At 41.6% G+C, this 20,626-nt stretch overlaps 1 protein-coding gene across 6 annotated transcripts in view; it reads left to right on the top strand.

Moving 5' to 3' along the window:
- Window positions 1-20,400, top strand: part of fam120b (family with sequence similarity 120 member B) — a 304,787-nt gene extending 284,387 nt beyond the window's left edge. For all 6 annotated transcript variants that reach the window (XM_078405398.1, XM_078405399.1, XM_078405395.1 and 3 more), the window contains 5 exons: window positions 1,656-1,862; window positions 6,323-6,425; window positions 9,935-10,060; window positions 14,831-14,888; window positions 20,093-20,400. In XM_078405398.1, coding sequence (XP_078261524.1) covers window positions 1,656-1,862; window positions 6,323-6,425; window positions 9,935-10,060; window positions 14,831-14,888; window positions 20,093-20,132 — 534 coding nt within the window. In that variant the 3' untranslated portion in view covers window positions 20,133-20,400. The remainder of the gene's footprint in view (window positions 1-1,655; window positions 1,863-6,322; window positions 6,426-9,934; window positions 10,061-14,830; window positions 14,889-20,092) is intronic.
- The last annotated feature ends 226 nt before the right edge of the window (window positions 20,401-20,626 follow it).

Genomic DNA, 20,626 nt, shown 5'->3' with positions numbered 1-20,626 from the left:
ACTTTGTGCCTGCTTTGGCCACTGCAAGGCAAAGAGCTGTTAGTGATTCTGATGTTGGGGTTTGTGTAGTGCCTGTCATGACCTCTGGACATCTCGTAAGTACAAGAGATAATGAACAGATAATCAGATGTTTATTTGTGGAAGTATGATGTTTGGTCAAGACACCAGAGAGAGCTACTTCACACTCGTTTGAAATCATATCATTAGATTTTCTTTTTGCATCTATCTGTGTAGTCAGGCATCGTCTGAAGAAGTGTCTTGGCCCGAAACATCACCTATTCCTTTTCTCCAGAGATGCTGCCTGACCCGCTGAGTTACTCCAGCATTTTGTGTCTATCCTCAGTTTAATATCTCTTCAGAAAGACTGCAGCACCAGCCCTGCAAAACTCCCTCAGTGCTCTGGATGGTCAGCTTGGATTATGTGCATGTGTTTCTGGAGAAGGACTAGAGCTACTCCAGTCTAACAGAAGATACTTCCAACTGATCTATTACTATGACAGGGTGGGTAAGGAAGTTACATTCTCTTCCCTCATTGGAACTTTCCACTCAGACAATATGTCAAGAACCAAAATACTAGAAAAACAACTTTTGACATTGTTTTTACCTGTAGTATATGACGCAGGCATAGTGTGTGCAGACCATGCCAAGAGAAACCATAACTTCAAGAGAGAAAATGATTGGATTGGTGGAGTGAGTTGTTGTGGGGTAATGGGTTGAGGAAGATGGGCATTATCGAGCTGCATCTATCACATCACTGAACTATGATCCAAATTCTGAGTTCACCACAGGAGGTTGACATTTTCAATTTGGTTTAAATATGAAAAAGGAGCTGAACATCCAGCATCAGTGGAAATGGGCCTGGCTCATCTCGGTTTAAAAAAAAAAACCTGTTCACTCATGTCTGTTAAATTTGGAAAGCTGGCATTTACTTTTGTGGTCATGCTTCCCTCAAGGGTAGCCAGTGGAACCAGCCTAGGGCATCTAAGGATGGGCAATAAATGGTGGTACATCATCAATTACACATCCTGGGAATTAATTAACAATATAATTTATAATGTTGCTTTTGCACCTTATGAAAGGGAGCTGATAACTTCAGGAAATTTCTCACGCTCATTGAGATTGAGATCAGTTTGCCATTAATGTGCCATTTCGCTCTAACGTCATGATTTGGAAAACCAACAATGAAAGTATTGTGAACCTCCAGATGTGGTAAATTCCAATTACAGATGTAAACATTGGATTGCATTTGTATTAGCTTGAAGGCAAAAGACACATCTTGCTGGTTTCGCGGTTAGCCAAGATACCAAATGCCTTTTAAGAGGCATTTAGACAGACACATCAACGGGCAGGGAAGCCTGTAGATTACATAGCGATATAGAGCGATGTAGACTACGTGCAGGCAGATGTGGAATTTAAATTGGCATTATGGTCAGTACAGACATCGAGTGCCATAGGGCCTGTTTATGTGCCGTAATGTTCTATGTCTTCTCAAACTGTCTTGTGTACTTTGCTGGCTGTGCTACATTGACCATTGTGGTAACATGGATGCTTCCAGACGGACCTCCCACTAACTCGTTTTGTTTCACACAGCGTGTGCAGCAGGTGACTAATTTGCCATCATTGTCCGGTCGTTAATCTTTAATTCTCTTGTTCAGGTGCCCCGTGTTGATTCGCGAGCTGTGCACCTGGCTTCCCTTTTTGTGCGGGGCCTCTCCGTGCTCATTGCAGCTAATAGTGCTTGTGGGTTCCCATTTAAAATGGACGACCTGATGCCATGGGAGGTGTTTGACGGGAAGCTTTTCCATGCAAAGTACCTGCAGTCTCACAATGGATGTACAATGGAGGATCTCCTGGAAAAAAATGTACGTATACAGATGGAGTGTTCATGCTTGAGGTGGTTCTCAACTAATGATGGTGGTTTACAGTCGGTCATTTTCAAAAGCAAATACCATCTGGTAACATTAATACAAAGAACAGCTATCAAAAACAAGGCAAAATTAATTATTAATCTTTTCGGTCCAAAGTCAGCTTGTGTGTATATATATGAATGCATGTACTTCATTTGTGTGTTCTTCTTAAATGGAATTTAAAAACAAACTGGAAATCATTACAGAATATATGACAGAACGGGTGTATTCCATTCAATGTGCTTGTACCAGTCCACAAAAAAACATTTGATTATTTTACTCTTGTTGCTAAACATGCAGCGTCTTCACTAAAGTCACACTACAAACTCTTGTGCGTTGCCCTGTTTTATCTTTCCAACTTCCAATCTGCTGGTGCCATCAGATAAGGTTCAACTTCTTCACCCAGATACTCATTATTTATCTGTCAGCGTTAACTGTTTTTGTCAGCAGCCTATTTGATCATGCGGGGCATCCCATCTTGTTCTGGCATGACATCAACTGTTCTGAGACTGACCTTCCCAACTCCACAATCTTTGCACATCCCCAAAGCCTTACCACTTGTCACTTTATTTTCTCATGTTTAATGTATTTTGTGTTTTTATGACTGTTGGCAAATTAATTTCCCTCCTGGGATAAATAAAGTTCTATCGTGTCGTAGCACGTGCACACCCTCTAACAGGGTCACTGGATTGCAAATGGTAGAGAGATTGTTTGTTCTTTCATTGTGACCTAAGAATGGAGGTCCCGATGCCAGCTAAGTCACCCAGCCCTCGTGTCACCTGGGGTTTCCAGTTTAATTTGGCAATCGTACATGTTTCATTTTACCCATCATTAATTCCCAGCTGTCTTGCCTTTGGACTCCATTCTTCTTATTTTTGAAACAATCAATTTACTTAATCATAAGTTCACCTCTATTTTTAAAGTAGTTCTTCTTATTAAATCTGATGATCCCTCCTGATCCTGGTCATTCTCTTATTAATTCCTTTATCTTAGCCTCTTTCAATCCAAGAGAACTTGGATATTCTGGGGAAGTGTGGCCTTTCCCCATTAATTTGCAGATGCAAATTTCAATCTGATCTTCTAACCACTATTTCACGATCATTCTGATACGCAGCATTAATGCCATTATTTATTTTCCACCATAAACCATGACCTTGAACTTTCCCCTTCCACCTTTTCCATTATGTCCTTCACAAGACAAGAAGGTAATTGGACTACTCTGCTGTTTCCCACCATTCCAATTGCCCGCAGAGTTAATTGTAAATGGAAATAGTCCAGAATACCAACTTGGTCAGCGTGGACAAGGTGGCAGAAGGGCCTGTTTCCAGGGTGTGTAGCTTCATGAATTTATGTAATCTAATGGTTACACTGCTCTAGCCCAGATTTTACATTTTTCCCCAGGTGTCTTTGCTATCTCTCCTCATGTCCTCTCAGAACACACTTTGTCCAAGAGATACACATCCAAACACAGTTAACAGGGAATCATATATGATGCTATGAGAAAGATAGGCCTGGATCTTAGAGGAAGCCATTTCGGGAATGAGAAAGAGGGCAGAGGGATCACAATTTATTTTTGAGGAGCAGGATGAAGACAGTATCTCCTCTTCATTGACATTGCTCATCTTTATCATAATGTGAGACTAGAATTGCTGCCCTAGTTTCCATTCCTAGTATGATTGAAATACTATGGAATTGCGACCCATGATGAATGGCCACTTCTTGACACCTTAGATTCAATATCATCCTTTCCAGTGGTAAATAGAGAATATGGACTCCAACTCCAAATCTTTAGCTATAAGGAGGTTGGACAAAAATGGGTTGTTTTCTATGGGGCATTGGAAACTGAGGGAAAATTTCATAGAAGTTTATAAAATTATCTATATATATATAACTAAAACTCTCATCTTGTTTGTTCCATTTGTTTGTTAGGGTTGTTTGTTCCCCCTTATGTTTGTGCCTTATCTTTGTGCCCCCGTCACACGATAGTGCAACAATTTTCGGCCCACCTTACTCACCATTGTCATAAATCTTTTCTGTACTCTTTCCAGCTTGACAACATCTTTCCTATAATCTTTCCTGAAGAAGGGTCTCGACCCGAAACGTCGCCCATTCCTTCTCTCCTGAGATGCTGCCTGACCCGCTGAGTTACTCCAGCATTTTGTGATACCTTCAATGTGTACCAGCATCTGCAATTATTTTCCTACACATTGTCCTGGGGTCTATAGTACCCAAGTTTCATTCAAATTGGTCTTATATTTTTAAAGTTATAGACATTTTAAAGTTTAAAAATTACCTTTTCAACTTAGGAGAGGTTGCCAGACCAATGCAGGAGAGGATTGGGGGGATGAGGGGAGATGGAGTGGCTGAGGGGGGGAGGGAAGGAGGGGGAGTAAGTGGGGTTGAGGGGGGATGGAGTGGGGGGAGGGGGAGTGGGGGAGCAGAGGGTGCTGGACCAATGCAGGAGAGGTTTGGGCCCAACAGGTCTACACAGTCTAGTGACATATATAAACTGGGTAGATGGTCTTTTTCCAGGGTGGAGATGTCAAATACTAGAGGGCATAGGTTTAAGGTAAGAGGGAGTTGGTTTAAAGGCATGTTTCGTAAACAGAGAGCGGTAGGTGCTTGGAGCGTCCTAACAGAGGAAATGGTGGAAGCGGATTTGATTGGAATGTTTGATAGACATCTGAAAAGGGAATTGTCGAATATAGACCATGTGCAGGCAAATGTGCAGTTTCGGCAGTAGTGTCCCGGCGACCCGCGCGGGCCCGATCCACTCGACGAACAACCGCGTCGCTAACGGGAACGCGCCCCAGTAGCCCCGTCCCACCCCACAGGCCTCCCGGGGGACGGCGGAGAAGCGAGGCCTGTTTGGGCCGAAGGCGCTTCAGCAGCGACAGCTTGAGCCTCGACGTAGGTGGGGGTGGGGCCTCGGTGGCCGCGTGAGCTTCGGCGACAGCATGAGCCTCGGCGGCAACAGGAGCCTCGCGGCACCAGGAGCCTCGCTGCAGCAGGAGCCTCGCTGCAGCAGGAGCCTCGTGGCAACGGGAGCCTCACGGCACCAGGAGCCTCGCTGCAGCAGGAGCCTCGTGGCAACGGGAGCCTCACGGCACCAGGAGCCTCGTGGCAGCAGGAGCCTCCGGCACCGGGAGCCTCGCTGCAGCAGGAGCCTCGTGGCAACGGGAGCCTCACGGCACCAGGAGCCTCGTGGCAGCAGGAGCCTTGCGGCAACGGGAACCTCGGTGACAGTGGGTCTCGCGATCGACCCGCGATCAGCGGTCAATGAGCATGACAGGGGAGGGGAAGACAATGGGGACCCGGCGTGGGGGGATCGTCGTGAAGAACTATGGAGGACCCGGGGTGGAAGGACTACTGTGAAGAACAATGGATGACCCGTCATGGGGGGACTGCCGTGAGGGACGGTGGGAGAAAAAAAAGGGGACACTGTGGGGGAGGGGGGGCACTCTAGTTTTAGAATCATCTGCCATGGGGAAAAGCCTGCGTTTGTTTGTTCGTTCGTCCCGGTTAAGGCGCTGTGCACACGTCAGCCAGCCAATAATTGCTTGTCTTTTTATTTCAATTTTAATTTTAATTTCAAGTTTTCGTGTATCTTGTGAGTTGTGACTGTTGGCAGACCAATTTCCCTCCGGGGATGAATAAAGTTCTATTGTATCATAAGATATCGTAAATTAGCAGCATGCTCAGCACAGACATCATGAGCCGAAGGACTGTACTGTTCTTTGATCTCCTCCCTGGCTGTTTGAGGCTGATCTACATCATTTAAAGCTTGGTTAAAATTAACTCACCAATGAACATTAGGCAACCTATTCAGGATCCAGATTGCCTTCTGTCACCTCCAAAGCTTACACTTCTCACTCCTTACTTCAGCTTTCAACTATACCTTTATGACCTCTGGTTTTGACTATATCGATACATTACTGGTCATCCTCCCATGTTGACTGCATGTTTGGCAATTTGCCAATTTGAAAGTTGCCATTTTTTACAATCCATTCTTGACTTTCTTTTGCTTTGCCTCTGTAATCTTGCACTTCCCTCCAAGATCTTGCCTGTTCTACATTCCTGGGTTTTTATTTTTGCATTCTTAATTTTAAACACTAGCATTTGTGCTTCAGTGGCTAAGGCATGAGGTTCTGGAATACCTTACTAAACTTACCAACCTCCCTACATTTAAGACACTCTTTATAACTTGCCTTTTTACCTAAACCCTGTTTTAGAATCTCTTTGGTGTCAGATTTTGTTTGAAATTGCTCCTGTGAAACTCCTCGGGCAGTTTTAATACCCTTAAAATGCAATGTTTAAATCCAAGTTTTAGTGATGCTACTTTTTGCTGATAAGTTTATTCAATTCTGATAAGATTTTTTTTGTCATTTAATAATAATTCATTCTTTTGGTTCTAGGACATCCTGGTTCACGAGTTTCAGAGGCTAAAGTTTCTCATCAACACAGTATGTGCAGGAAAGAATAGAATTTTACAGAGCAAACCTCGGCCTCTTGCCCCAGGTCAGTGGTCAGGCTATAATGTAAATATATCCTTGTTCACTGCCTTCACTATATTGTGTAGACCATGGAGACAGAATTAAACTCTTGATTGTTAATTTGCATTGCATAAATCATAAGGAATTTGGAGAGTTAGAAGTCAGTGAGAGGAAGGGAGAAATGAATACATTTAATAGTGAGATTGGGTGAGAATATTTTTTATTTGAATAAAATAAAGTCAGAATAATTTATCGTAGATTTACATTTTTTAATATCTTTCAATTTTTTTTACAGTGTTCCACTTGCAATCCAATGTAATCAATATTGTTATGTAGGTAAATAGGCAACTATTTCTGTACAAAATAAGATTCCAGGAACTTTACTGAGATACCATTTCAACGACTGTCTCTTGTGTTGGTGGCAAAGATATGAAAACCAAATGTCAGGAAAACTACTTTGATATTTTTTCTTTGAAATCTTTGGCGCCCCTTTATGCAAACATCAAATCTCTAGGTTTTGTGTCTCGTAAAATATAACACCTCTGACACTGTTGCTATCCTTGAGTGCCGGACTGAAGTCGAGATGATTCAGGTTGAGTGAGGAGCACTGAAGGTTTTCTGCAGTCAAACCAGAGTATCTTTGGCCAAATATTTACTATGAGCTTCAATGGATATGCAGTCGAGTATCTTCAGTATGACTTGGGAATATGGGTGTGACGAGTTTGATTTCTGCGCTCAATTTATTTCCCCTGTCATTACAACTCTCGTCCTTTCTCCTTGGCCATGTCCTGTCTCCATTCCCAGACCACACTTTGGTAATTCTGATTACCTGTCTGTGCTTCTACTCACTGCAGTACCGAAAGTTGTGCAGTGTTGGTCCATGGAAACATCGCAACTACTTTGAGTCAGTGGACTGTTCATATTCAAAAACTCAGCTGCTAACCTAGATGAATATGCCAATGCTGCAACAGACTTCAACAGCAAGTGTGTAGCGAACTGCATACCAAAGAAGACAATACATGTGTTAGCCAACCGGAAATGATGGGTAACTGTCTGTAGCCTTCAAGTTAAATGATTCTCAATGATACAATAAATCTATCTACGATCTTTGCTGAGCCATTAAGGATGCAAATAGGGAATTCCGGACTAAACTGGAATCTCATGGTAGTGACATGGATACCCGTAGATTGTGGCATGGCTTGCATGCTAAAATGAGCTGCAATTTGAAGATGGGCAGTATTGCCGGCAGCAATGGGTTCATCCCCGATGAAGTCAGTGCATTCTACACCTGCTTTGAACAAAAGGTCAGTGAAGAATCGCTTCCCGTCCTGCCCTTCCAGTCTTACATGCGCCTGTATAAACAGTTACTCTAGCAGTCATGAGATTGACCGTCCTGTGAATCAATCCATGAAAGCAACTGGTCCGGATAGAGTCTCTGCCATGTCTTCAGGACCTGTGTAGGTAGGCTGGCAGAGGTACTTTCAGACATGTTTAACCTCTCACTACTCCAGTCTGGGGTCCACCGTCATCCCACAGCCAAAAGAAAGTAAGGCAGCGTGCCTTAATTACTGCTCTCCAATGGCTCTGACATCCACCATCACAAATTGCTTCGAGAGACTGCTGATGATGCACATAAGCTCCAGCCTCCTAGCCAGCCTTGATCATCTGCAGTTTGCTAATGGTTGCAACAGGTCCACAGCAATTACCATTTGCCTTTGCCCTAAACTCATCTCTGGAACACCTTGACAATGACTCCTTCACTAGCTTCCTATTTATAGACTATAACTCTACCTTCAACGCCATAATCATATCCAAACTCATCTCCAAATTCCTGGACCCCTCTGCCACTGGATCCTTGACTTTCTGACCCATAGACCAAAGTCGGTGAAGATAGGTGACAACACTTCCTCCACAATAATTCTCAACACTGGTGCCCCGTAAGGATGTGCTCTCAGTCCCATACTATGCTTCCTATGCACTCATGATAATACAGGCAAATTTGGCTCCAACTCCATCTACAGGTTTGCAGATGACACCGGTGTGGTGGGCCGAATCACGAACAATGATGAGACGGAGTACATTTGGAGAGAGCTTAGTAACCTGGTATCAGCACAATAACCTCTCCCTCAATGTCAGTAAGATGAAGGAGCTAGTTATTGACTTAAGTAAGTATCGTGGAATACATGCTCCAATCTGCTTCAATGGGGCAGAAGTGGAAATGGTCAAGAGCTTCAAATTCATTGGAGTTAATTGGTGATGTGTCGTGGATCAACCACATTGTCGTAGCAGCCAGGAAGACACTCAGACATTTCTATTTCATGAGGAGACTGAGGAGTCTCCAATGACTCTTACAAACTTCTACAGATGCACAACAGAAAACATACTGTCGAGTTCCATCACAGCTTGATTTGGGAACAATTCTGCCTAAGACGGCAAGAAATTACAGAGTTGTGAATGTAGCCCATCACAGAATTGATTTTCCACCATTGACTGCATCTACACTTCATGCTATCTAAGACAGTAGTCAACATAATCAAAGACTTATCCCACCCAGGTCATTCCTCCTTCTTCATGCTCCCATCTGACAGAAGGTACAGAAGCTTGGAAGTACACTCCACCAGACTCATAGTTTCTTCCCCTCTGTTATCAGGCATTTGAATGGTCCTTCTGTAAGCTCGGGTACTGTCCAATTTACCTCTGTCCCATTGCGGACACTGGACATTGTCTATGGAATTGATGTGCCACAATGCTGAAAACTATATTCTGCACCATTGTAACTTCCCCTTTGCTCTATCTACAGTACTTGAGTTTGATTTTATTATATTCATGTATGCTATATCTCATCTGTTTAGATAGCATGCAAACCAAAGCATTTCACCATACGTCGATACACACAACAATAAAAAACCTAAACCTGTTATTTGCATGAGGTACATTGGCTTGAGTGCTAGAAGCACTCTGTAATCCACTCCAGTAGGATCGTGCAATCTATTATGTTCTACCTAAGTGGAGAAACCCCCTCTCAGTTATGCACTGAAACATATGCTCATCCATAATGGAACCATAAGATTCAGATTCAATCCATGGTTTAAACTGAATGCTAATCTCGGCCAACAAAATAGCTTGTGAATTTAGTCAATGGCTTATTACAAGTGAGAAGAAAATTATCCAAAATCCCTGCCAGTGGTCTCTGTCCAATGACTTATGTTGGAAACTAATGGAGCACAAATGGGATTCAGCTTGTCTGTGATCTCCTCAGCATTGATATGTTGCTGATACTTGCTGTCATCACCCACGTTTGAGTAAAGTAACAACAGGTGCTTGGCACCAGATTCACCAGCTGCTGTCATTTTGCCTTTAAGGGGAAAAAAAAGTCACCAAAAGTAAGATGAAACCCTATGAAGCATTCATTGAATATTCTACATTGTGCTCATGTGAAAATATTGAGAGCAACCATTTAGCAGAATTCATTTGCCATTGTATTGTCATCAAGCAATCTGTTGCAGTAAGATGGTTCTTTTATATGTTCTGTAGCCAGAGAAAGGCCTGACCCCCACGGTAGAGGCAACCATCACAATTTCCAGCGTGCACAGCCTACTCATAGCCCGAGGTATCAGGGACAATATCCACAGCCTGGTTGGACCAACTCAGCTCAAGCAGGTATGTTACAGATTGCTTTTTTCAACAAATTTTACTTCACAATCTAAAATTTAACCAAAAAAACAATGAAAATATTCCCAATATCACTGGGTGCCACATTCACATATCACATTCTCTGAATGTGAGCATTGTTAACGATACAGTTTTTATTGTGCATTATAGTTGTCATTGAGAAAGTGCGTTGACTGCTGCAGTCTTAGCATTGTGGCTCCCTTTGTGGTGTTTCAGGATTTTGACTCTGCTCTGATGAAGGAAGATTGATACATTTCCTCTGTGGAATGTGATATTCTCCTGTACTTAGTGATCTTGATCTTCGTGATGGTGGAGGTTGAGAGTAATGATTCAACATACTGGCTGTCAGACCAATATTACGTTCCCAACACTAACATTTTGCCACATGGTTTGATTGTGCTGAGTTAGTCAATCTAGTCAATCCCTACCAGGAAATGTTAGTCCAACGGTTGACCAGTATCATTGAGTTAAGGAGAGATGGAACCATCTTTTGGTTCCTGTTATGATTATCATTTTAGAATGGTTAAACATTTACTTCCCAGTCACAAATTGTGGTCAGCTGCTTAGTCGAGCATTAGAAGGTCATAGGGAAAAAAACAATGCATTTTGTATCAAGGTCCTCAATGTTCATAAGTGATCGGAGCAGAATTAGGCCATTCGGCCCATCAAGTCTACTCTGCCATTCAATCATGGCTGATCCATCTCTCCTTTCCCAATCAGAGTCAGTCAGTCAGTTTTCGGACGCTAGATGAGGATGAGTTAAGGTTAGTACAGAGATTGTGGGGAAGTTCAAAGGAAGAAATCTTTATCGTATGATCCATTCAGAATTTGGAATAACAAAAAGAGAATTATGGAGAGACTACTAACCATAGTGCAATTAATGAAATGGAGAGAAAGAAGGAATTAAGATGAATAAAAAAGTAAATCTACGATCAGCCAGATTACTGATGTACTTGGAAACCATGTTAGCCAGTGAGAAAATATGTTTAAATATTGTTTCCCTTACCCCACAGGGGGTTTAGTTGAGTTTAGTTTAGAGGTACAGTGTGGAAACAGGCCTTTCGACCCACCGAGTCCATGCCGACCCAGCGATCACCCTGTTCAGCTGCACAGGTTGTGCATGCTCACTACCTAGTGGCACACTTATCCAAGACAGAGCAGCTTGGGTAGAATGTAGTAAGAATTAAGGTTTAGCAAACTCCCAAGCACGTGCAATGTTTGGCTGAAGTTTAAATCATTGAACTTAAGGCAGCTTGCCAGTGCAGAGAAATGGTAAGCTTCCCATTGATTGTCACACTAGAATTGCCTCATCTATTAAAATATTGATTTCTAGTGTTATTTGTGGCAAAGAGAGCAAAATCTCCCAACGTACTTAGTGGTGTATTGAAGAGGGATCCAGGCCAAATGGTCAGTCATAAGGGATGCCCAGGAAAGTTGAAGGGGAAAAGAGAAATATTTGCATTTATATAAAAGTTTTCTCACCCCTTTTATGAAGTCCCAAAATGCTTGGTTCTGGTTCTGGTTGATTACTGCGCAGACACCTCTTAAGTGGTTATCTCGCGTATCTTGAGAGTTGGTTATCTTGAGAGTCTATGAGGTGCTTTTGATGTGTCGTGTAGTAGAGTAGGAAACATAAGGTAGACACAAAATGCTGGAGTAACTCAGAGGGACAGGCAGCATCTCTGGAGAGAAGGAATGGTGACGTTTCGGGTCGAGACCCTTCTTTTTGTGTATACCTTCGATTAGGAAACATGACTGCTACAAGGCACCGAGCAAGCTTCTACAACAGTAATAAGGTAAGTATTCCAATGGAGAAAAATTTTATAATGTGATATAATTATGTTGTGCATCTATGTTGTGACCAAAGGTAACCGTAGAATTAGACTTATGAACAATCAGGTCAAAGAAAATACAAAAAACTTAAATTCCTCGCTAATTCGAATGTCACTGTGCCTTAATTGGTACACGTGACAATAAAAGACCTTTGGAACCTTTAATTATCCCAGAAAATGTTTCATAAGCTGAATCACTTGATGATGATGAATAAGTTTATTGGCCAAGTATGCAGATACAAGGAATGTGCCTTGGTGCTCCGCTCACAAATGACAACACAAACATACAGTTAACAATTAAGAATAAAGCATAAACACATCAAAACAATAAGGATACACCATTACGGTCTAAACATGTGGGTGAAAATAAACCAGAGCAAAAAAGAGACTACAGACTTTCACTTCAAGCTTGGCAAGAATCACTTCAAGCTTGGCAATATCCCAAGCCTTTAGCATGGCGAAGGATGTAAACCTATGTGCATTTTTCTTTAAAGTAGCAGGGTCTCGACCCGAAACATCACCCATTCCATCGCTCCAGAGATGCTGCCTGTCCCACTGAGTTACTCCAGCATTTTGTATCTACCTGCTTTTTTCTTTATTGGCTGTGCCTACTATTCCAAAACGACGATATTGCATTCACGAGCAACCAAATTTTTAGTTACTGTTATGATCATTTTGGAATGGGTAAATTCCCAGACATTTGGGAAATAAAAATCATAGAATCATTGAATCTTGCAATATGGAGTTTGCATTAGTGTGGGAAAGGAATTGCTTTGTAAAGTGGCATAGATTTGATGGGCTGAACAGCCTTCTATGATGTAAGGAGGTTCTTCTGCCAATTGTGCCTCTGCTGGCTCCTTGAAAGAACAGTCCAATTCGTCCCATTTGCCTGCTGTACAGCCAAACCGCTGATTCAAATATTTATGCAGTTCCCTTTTGAAAGTTGTTTATCAAACGTGGTACTAGCACTCTTTCAGACAGTGAGTTCCCAATCATGAGAACCTATTTGCATTAAATTAAAATGCTTCCTCTAATTATTTTGTCAATTGATTCTTGATGGCATTTTTTTCCCAGCACAAAATACCAGTCTCTCATCCTAAGGACTATTACATAGAAAATAGGTGCAGGAGTAGGCCATTCGGCCTGAGCTGATCATCCAACTCAGTATCCCGTACCTGCCTTCTCTCCATACCCCCTGATCCCTTTAGCCACAAGGGCCACATCTAACTCCCTCTTAAATATAGCCAATGAACTGGCCTCAACTACCTTCTGTGGCAGAGAATTCCACAGATTCACCACTCTGTGTGGAAAAAAAACCTTTCTCATCTTGGTCCTAAAAGACTTCCCCCTTATCCTTAAACTGTGACCCCTTGTTCTGGACTTCCCCAACATCGGGAACAATCTTCCTGCATCTAGCCTGTCCAACCCCTTAAGAATTTTGTAAGTTTCTATAAGATCCCCCCTCAATCTTCTAAATTCCAGCGAGTACAAGCCAAGTCTATCCAATCTTTCTTCATATGAAAGTCCTGCCATCCCAGGAATCAATCTGGTGAACCTTCTCTGTACTCCCTCTATGGCAAGAATGTCTTTCCTCAGATTAGGAGACCAAAACTGTACGCAATACTCCAGGTGTTGTCTCACCAATGCCCTGTACAACTGCAGCAGAACCTCTCTGCTCCTATACTCAAATCCCCTCGCTATGAATGCCAACATACCATTCGCTTTCTTTATTCTAATAAATCTACTGCATCCTTTGATTCTGTAGCTTTTTTAACTGATTTCATTTGTTTACCAAGCCATGGAGAGGTATTATAGTCTTATAGAGTCTTTTAATTCTGCAGAATATGTCTCAACCTTGACTGATAAACTTCTAAATCTTCAAACAGAAAGTAAAACAATTTATCAAAATATTCAGGAAATATTCAGCAGTTGAAGCCATGTGAGTGGAAAGAGGAAATCTTCTGATGAAAAGTTATCCACCTGTAAAATGAAATCTATGTTTCACTCTGTGTACTGCACCACTGAGAGTTTCTAGCACTTTCTGATTTTAAGTCAGTTGAATTAATTTGATTAAGTTTTCATTCTAAGGATTTTGGCTGTTGTGAAAGTAATTTCTTAACAGGTGATAGTAGTTTTAAAGCTGCTACTTAATAAATTCCTATGCTTTTTGTGACTTTTATTTTTATTTCAAGATTTGTTTCTTGCCTTATATTTCTATAAATATTGTATATCTAAATAGGAATGTGGTGCCTATATCTCTGGAACTCCCTGTTTCTTTGTCCTCTGCAGTAACTTTGTTTGAAATTCATTCAATAGCCTTCAATTTACATATTTACATTTACATATTTTTCAACCGCAACACGTCATTTTTTTTCTCTTAATTTCCATATAAATATTTACTCCCAAATCTTAAAAAGTCAAGAGAAAATATCAAAAAAGGTATCAGGGGAAGACTTGCAATGATTGTTGCACGGTTTAGGACAGAGGAAGTGTGTAGGAAAGAACTGCAGATGCTGGTTTAAATGGAAGATAGACACAAAATGCTGGGGTTACTCAGCGGAACAGGCAGCGTCTCTGGAGAGAAGGAATGGATGAGACCCTTCTTTGGAAACTTAAGACATAGGAAGCTCACTGTATTTCGTTGGCAATTTTGAGATCAGGAAAATTGCTGTCTTTGGGGCCTGTCGGCCAAATTCTTTCTGTGTCTTTTGTACTGATTGTATAAAATGATGTAAGAAGCAACAGAAAACACAGAAGGATAAAACTTCAGAATTTCAAAAATATACATCATTTATAATGAAATGTACATGAAATACAATTGGTACATGTCTTTCTCTTCTTTGCACCATCAAATGAACACATTATCTTAAAATGCATCCGTGACACTGTTATCAAACATACTTATTGTTCAGCTTATTTATTTCAGGTAGAAGACCTCAACCGAGTCCGGGATCCTACAACAGAAGACCACGGTACACATCACAGTGAGTCTGAGGAATCTTTGTATTTTATTTCTCTCTGTGTCAGATTACAAATGCAGAAACTACACAATGTCCTTTGTTACTTCATAAGATATAACACCTTCCCTCTTTACCTCTTCCCTCGTTCTGTATTTAGCCACAACCACTCATTCCACAGGAAGCAGCAATTTACCCATTGTACATTCATTTTGGTATGCTTCATTCAATGTTGAAGATGTCATCTCTTCGACCTCAGAAAAACCAAACTTGATGGAAGGCCACAGACCTGAAACATTAACTGTTTCTCTTCCTACAGATACGACCTGATCTGCTGAATGTTTCCAGTATTTTTATTTTTAGACCAAATACAGTGTGAGTGACTACTTTGTGGAATACTTCCATTCTGTCTACAAGTTTTCAATAACTTTGATTCTCTGCCCTGTTCCCAACCTGTCCTCAGCTGCTTATGCTGTTCCATCAAACCGGCTGTGGTCAAAAAGGCTTTTGGCTTTTGGCACATTGTGTGGTCAAAAAGGCTTTTGGCACATTGGCCTTCTTCAGTCAGAGTATTGAGTATAGACGTTGGGAGGTTATGTTGCAGTTATAAAAGATGTTAGTGAGGCCACATTTAAAGTATTGTGTTCAGTTCCGGGCACCATGTTAGAGGAAATATGTTGTCAAGCTGGATGGGGTACAGAGAAGATTTATGAGAATGCTGCCAGGACTCGAGGATCTGAGCAAGAAAGGAGAGATTGAGTAGGCTGTGACTCTATTCCTTGGAGCACAGGGGGATGAGGGGTGATCTTATAGAGGTGTATAAAATCACGAGAGGAATAGATCAAGTAAATGCACAGTCTCTTGCCCAGAGTAGGATAATCGAGGACCAGAGGACATGGGTTTAAGGTGAAGGGGAAAAGATTTAATAGGAATCTGAGGGGTAACTTTTTCACATAAAGGGTGGTGGGTGTATGGAAGCAGCTGCCAGAGGTGATAGTTGAGGCAGGGACTATCCCAATGTTTAAGAAACAGTTAGACAGGTACATGGATAGGATAGGTTTGGAGGGATATGGACCAAACGCAGCAGGTGGCACTACTGCAGTTGGAACATGTTGGCCGGTGGGGGCAAGTTGGGCCGAAGGGCCTGTTTCCACGCTGTATGACTCAGTGACTCTAAACTCCAAAGTAATTTTGAATGACACACCTCATAGACAAGAAAATAAGAGCAATTCTTTCAAGACTACCCCACCACTTAATATAATAAGGCATTCACAGGCAAGTTGTTAATATACATCAAACTATAAGGGCCCCAGCACCAATCCCTGCAGTACTCCACTTCTCATGTCATTTCTCTATGGAAAAACACAGTTCCCCAGAAATTCCCTTTAAAACTCCTTCCTATCTATCACCTTAAATCCTCTTGTTTTAGGTATCCCTTCCATGGAAAAAAAGAATTTGGCCATTTACCTTCTCTGTCCCTGAGAAGATTAAGTCACCCCCTCGGCCTCCTTCACTCATGGAAAAACAAACCCCTCCCATTCCTCCAATCCAAGCAGCACCCTGGTGAATCTCCCCTAAATTCTCTTGTGCACTACCACATCCTTCCTATTATGTGGCACAATAGTTCTTCAAATGCGATCTAACCAGTGTTAGATGACCAACATAATATTCCAATCTTTATATTCTATGCTCTGGGTAATAAAGGCATTCTTCACCACTTTATCTCACTGTGTTGCCATTCTCAGGGAACTGTGGACTTAAAACCCTAAGGTCCATCTTTTCATAACCATTTACTGCATTCATTCTGCGCATTTGAATTCCCAAAATGCGTCGGTCCTAGTCAAGATCAAATTCCATCTGGCATCACTCCGCATAGATATCCATCTGATGTATATCCTGTTCTGGCTTTGACAGCCTTCTTCACTAACCACAGCACCAACTTTCCCGTTATCCACAAACTTACGAATATTATCTCCTGCATTCACATTCAAGTTGTTAATATACATCAAACTATAAGGGCCCCAGCACCAATCCCTGCAGTACTCCACCTCAGCTTCTTGCCACGGTCACAGACTTCCAATCAGAAAAATATCCTTCCACCAATACCGTCAGCCTCATCACCAAGACAACTTTAGATGTAATTAACTAGCTCACCTTAACCTTTTGAACCAGCCTACCATGCAAAATCTTATCAAATGCCTTACTAAATTCTATATAGACAAAATCCACTGCGCTGCCTTCATTTACTTACCTCCTCAAAACATAATCAAATTAGTGAGATAGAATTTCTCTTAACAAAGCTATGTTGACACCTCCTGATCAGTCCCTGCCTTTCAAAATGCACACAAATTCTTTCCTTTAGGATCTTCTCCAATAATTTTTCAATCACAGATGTTAGGCTCACTAGCCTGTTGTTATCCAGCGTATCACTGCTGTCCTTTTTTGATAAAGGAGCAACATTAACTATCCTCCAGCCTTGTGGCACATCACCTGTGACTAACAAAGATGCAGGATCCCAGCTATCTCCTCCCTTGTTTCCTATAGCAACTGGGGATAGATATCATCTGGTCCTTCAATTGAAAGATACAACATGGAAACGGGTCCTTTGGATCACCATGTCCACTCTGACCATCAATCAACTGTTCACATTAATTCTATGTTATCCTACTTTCTTATCCACTTTCTACATACTAGGGGCAATTTACAGAGGCCAATTAACCATGTTTGGAATTGCAGCCACCATCATAATTCAGTTGCAACCCTCCCCTCCATATTTAAAAGATCAAATCTCTTATTTCCAGAACTTATTATGCAATTGAGGTTATTGAAGTATGTATTTCCATACATACGAAACCGGAGCACTGAGAAGAAACTCACGGAGTCACAGAGAGATCATGTGAACTCCACACAGACAGCACCCGAGGTCAGGATTGAACCCATGCCTCTGGCACTGTGAGGCAGCATCTCTACCAGTTGTGCCACACCTAACACGGCCTCTTCCTTAAAAGTGATATGCTCCAGGTTATCCCCATACCTCTCCTAGAACACTATCTTCCACGGTGTTGCATGCATAGTTGGCTGAACAACGTTTTCCTGGCATGGTGGTCAGTGATACAGGCCTGCGGTGCGTCCACATTCTGACTAGGATCAATGGAGATTTATTCCAGTTTGTCGTGCAATCCCCAGAGATGGTTGATTTTGGGACATTACTGATGAGTAGTTGGCTCATACATCAGTCACAGTTATAGCCTTAGGATTCCCATATTGTGTGGTCTCTGCTGTTGGAGAAATATAGGTTAAAAGGATAAGGAAAAGCAGAGGTCAACATTGTCACTGGATTTATACCCAGTGACAATGAAGGACAACAGATGATTTGTTTCCAAACCAGGATGGCCTATAGTTTGGAGGAGAATCCAGTTGTTGTGTTTTTCTTAGTCTGAGAGGTCATGGATTTAGGAAATGTCGTTAAAACGTGGTAATAACTGCAAAGCACTCTGTGAATGCTACACATTGTAACCTCTGTCAAGAAGGTGGCATCAAGGATCCCCACCATCCGGGCTTTGGCCTCTTTTCACTGCTACTATCTGGCAGGAGGTGCAGAAACCTGAAGTCTCGCACCACCAGGTTCAGGAACAGCTACATTCTTACAACTATCAGGTTCTTGAACAAATTTGCACAACCCTAACCCCACCTCAACAACTCCACAAACCACCTTTTGTATTACCGTGGACATGCTTATTTTTCTAATTGTGTTTCTCTACAATTTTTTTTCTATGTGCAGAATTTTAAGTGTAATTTATGTATAATATATGTTTTTGAGTCTTTGTCTGAGTCTATGTGCCTGGGATGCTTCTGCAAGCAAGATTTTCATTCACCTGTACCTCACCGTATTTGTACACATACCCGACTTAACTTGTTTCGTCTTTGCTACATGCAGGCAGGGACTGCCTTATATTTGGAGGAGCTTCAAATGGAGTTAAATGTTATGCAGTCACCAGTGAGCATGCCCACTTCTGACCGTTGAAATATGGTTATCAATGAAGCAGGTGAAGATAGTCCTAAGATCTGCCCTGACAAAGTCTGTAGTGATGAAGTCACAGGCACAGCACAGTCCGTCAGGCAAACCAGCCCCTCCCACTCCTCATTGACTCCATCTACACTTCATGCTCCTCGGGAAAACAGCCAACATAATCAAAGACCACTTACAACCCAGTGATTCTCCCCACTCCCATCAGTCAGGAGATGCAAAAGCTTGAAAGCAACTACCACCAGCTTCAAGAATAGCTTCAATTTGCATCTTTCACACGGTTCTTTATAATGGGCATAACTTAGGTCCTTTCACATGTTTGAAATTCTTTCTGCTTGCCAAATATGAAATCTCTTTCCAAGGCAGCTTCCCTGATTTGCAATCCTCATTCTTTGCATTGCCTACGTGGAGATATTTTTGTAATTAAACACGTGTGACTATAACTGTGTGGGATATCTGAAAAAGTGTCTCGGTGGAATTGCTTTGAATTTGTATAATTACATGAAAATTCTAGGGGCGGGGGGAGTGGGGAGGAGGAGGAGGAGGTTGTGCACGAGGAATGGTTTTATACTGAGCACAAAAAAAACACTTCAAATTGCCAAAAACTAAATCTCAACGTTGGTGTCCTCAAATTACTGATCTACCAATAAAATGAATCATTCCAACATTGGAGAATGTGCCTAGACTCTTAGTTCTAAAATCCCATCCCTCAAATCAATCCATAACACTTTTACAATTGGAATAAAGATGTAAGAGATCAAAATGTCTTCAGTCAGAGCTAGTGTGAAAGTATGTGAGAAATCTTGATATCTTGGCACTGCCCATGTATGATAAAGTTGAGTCAAAAGGCACAGGTCGCCAAATTCTACTTACCTTTTGGCTGAAGTAATATCTCTGTCATGTATCATGTGATGGTTTTATGCTCTCCTCTCCTACTGGAGGGTGGATCTACTAATGGTAATACTTTGTGAATTTCTTCAAATCTTTGAAATAAAAACAGAGAATGCTGTTTATATCTGTGGGTCAGGTAGCATCTGTGGTGAGAGAACTAGAGTTAACCTTACATGTTGATAACTACATCAGAATTAATGAAAATTCCAATGAAGTGTCCTTGACCTGAAACATTGTGTAAAATAAATGAAATTTTCACATTTATGCAACATCTGGAGCATGGGTTTCTGACTATTGTGTCACTTTATTTCAGGCCATATGGGTTTCAAGGTCCCCAGCCTAGTTGGAGTTAGTTTGTGGAATGTTAAAGCGGTGAAGACAGCACGGGATCTGAAGAAGAATGTAAAGTTGATTTCCACTTAATCAATCAATACACCACCAGAAACATTAATTTAATTATTAACAACATTTAAAAAAAATTGTATTTGTCCAGTAGAGCAATAAATGATTTATAGACTCTAAAGCGTGTTTTGATGATATCTCTGCAAATGTATCCAGTTCAGTCGCACTGTCATGCTCACTAGTTTGATAAAGGGTCATTGACCTAAAACAATGACTCTTTCTTGGTTTCTCTGCTGTCCGATCTGCTGAATGCTTCTATCATTTTCTTTTCTTGTCACTGGCTTTAAGGAACATTGACAAGGGTGGATGCATTCTTTTGAATGGAAACAAAAATGTTGGAAATGCACAGCAAGTTATGCAGCAGCTTTGGAGAAACAAACAGAGTTAATGGTTAAATTTAGTAACCTTTTGTCTGTTTCAGATTCCCAACATCTGCAGTATTTTC

This window comes from Rhinoraja longicauda, chromosome 9, assembly GCF_053455715.1.
Source record: "Rhinoraja longicauda isolate Sanriku21f chromosome 9, sRhiLon1.1, whole genome shotgun sequence".
NCBI classification, from domain to species: Eukaryota; Metazoa; Chordata; class Chondrichthyes; order Rajiformes; family Arhynchobatidae; genus Rhinoraja; species Rhinoraja longicauda.
Note: the sequence above shows the minus strand (reverse complement) of the source record. Positions and strands in the feature narration are given on the sequence as shown.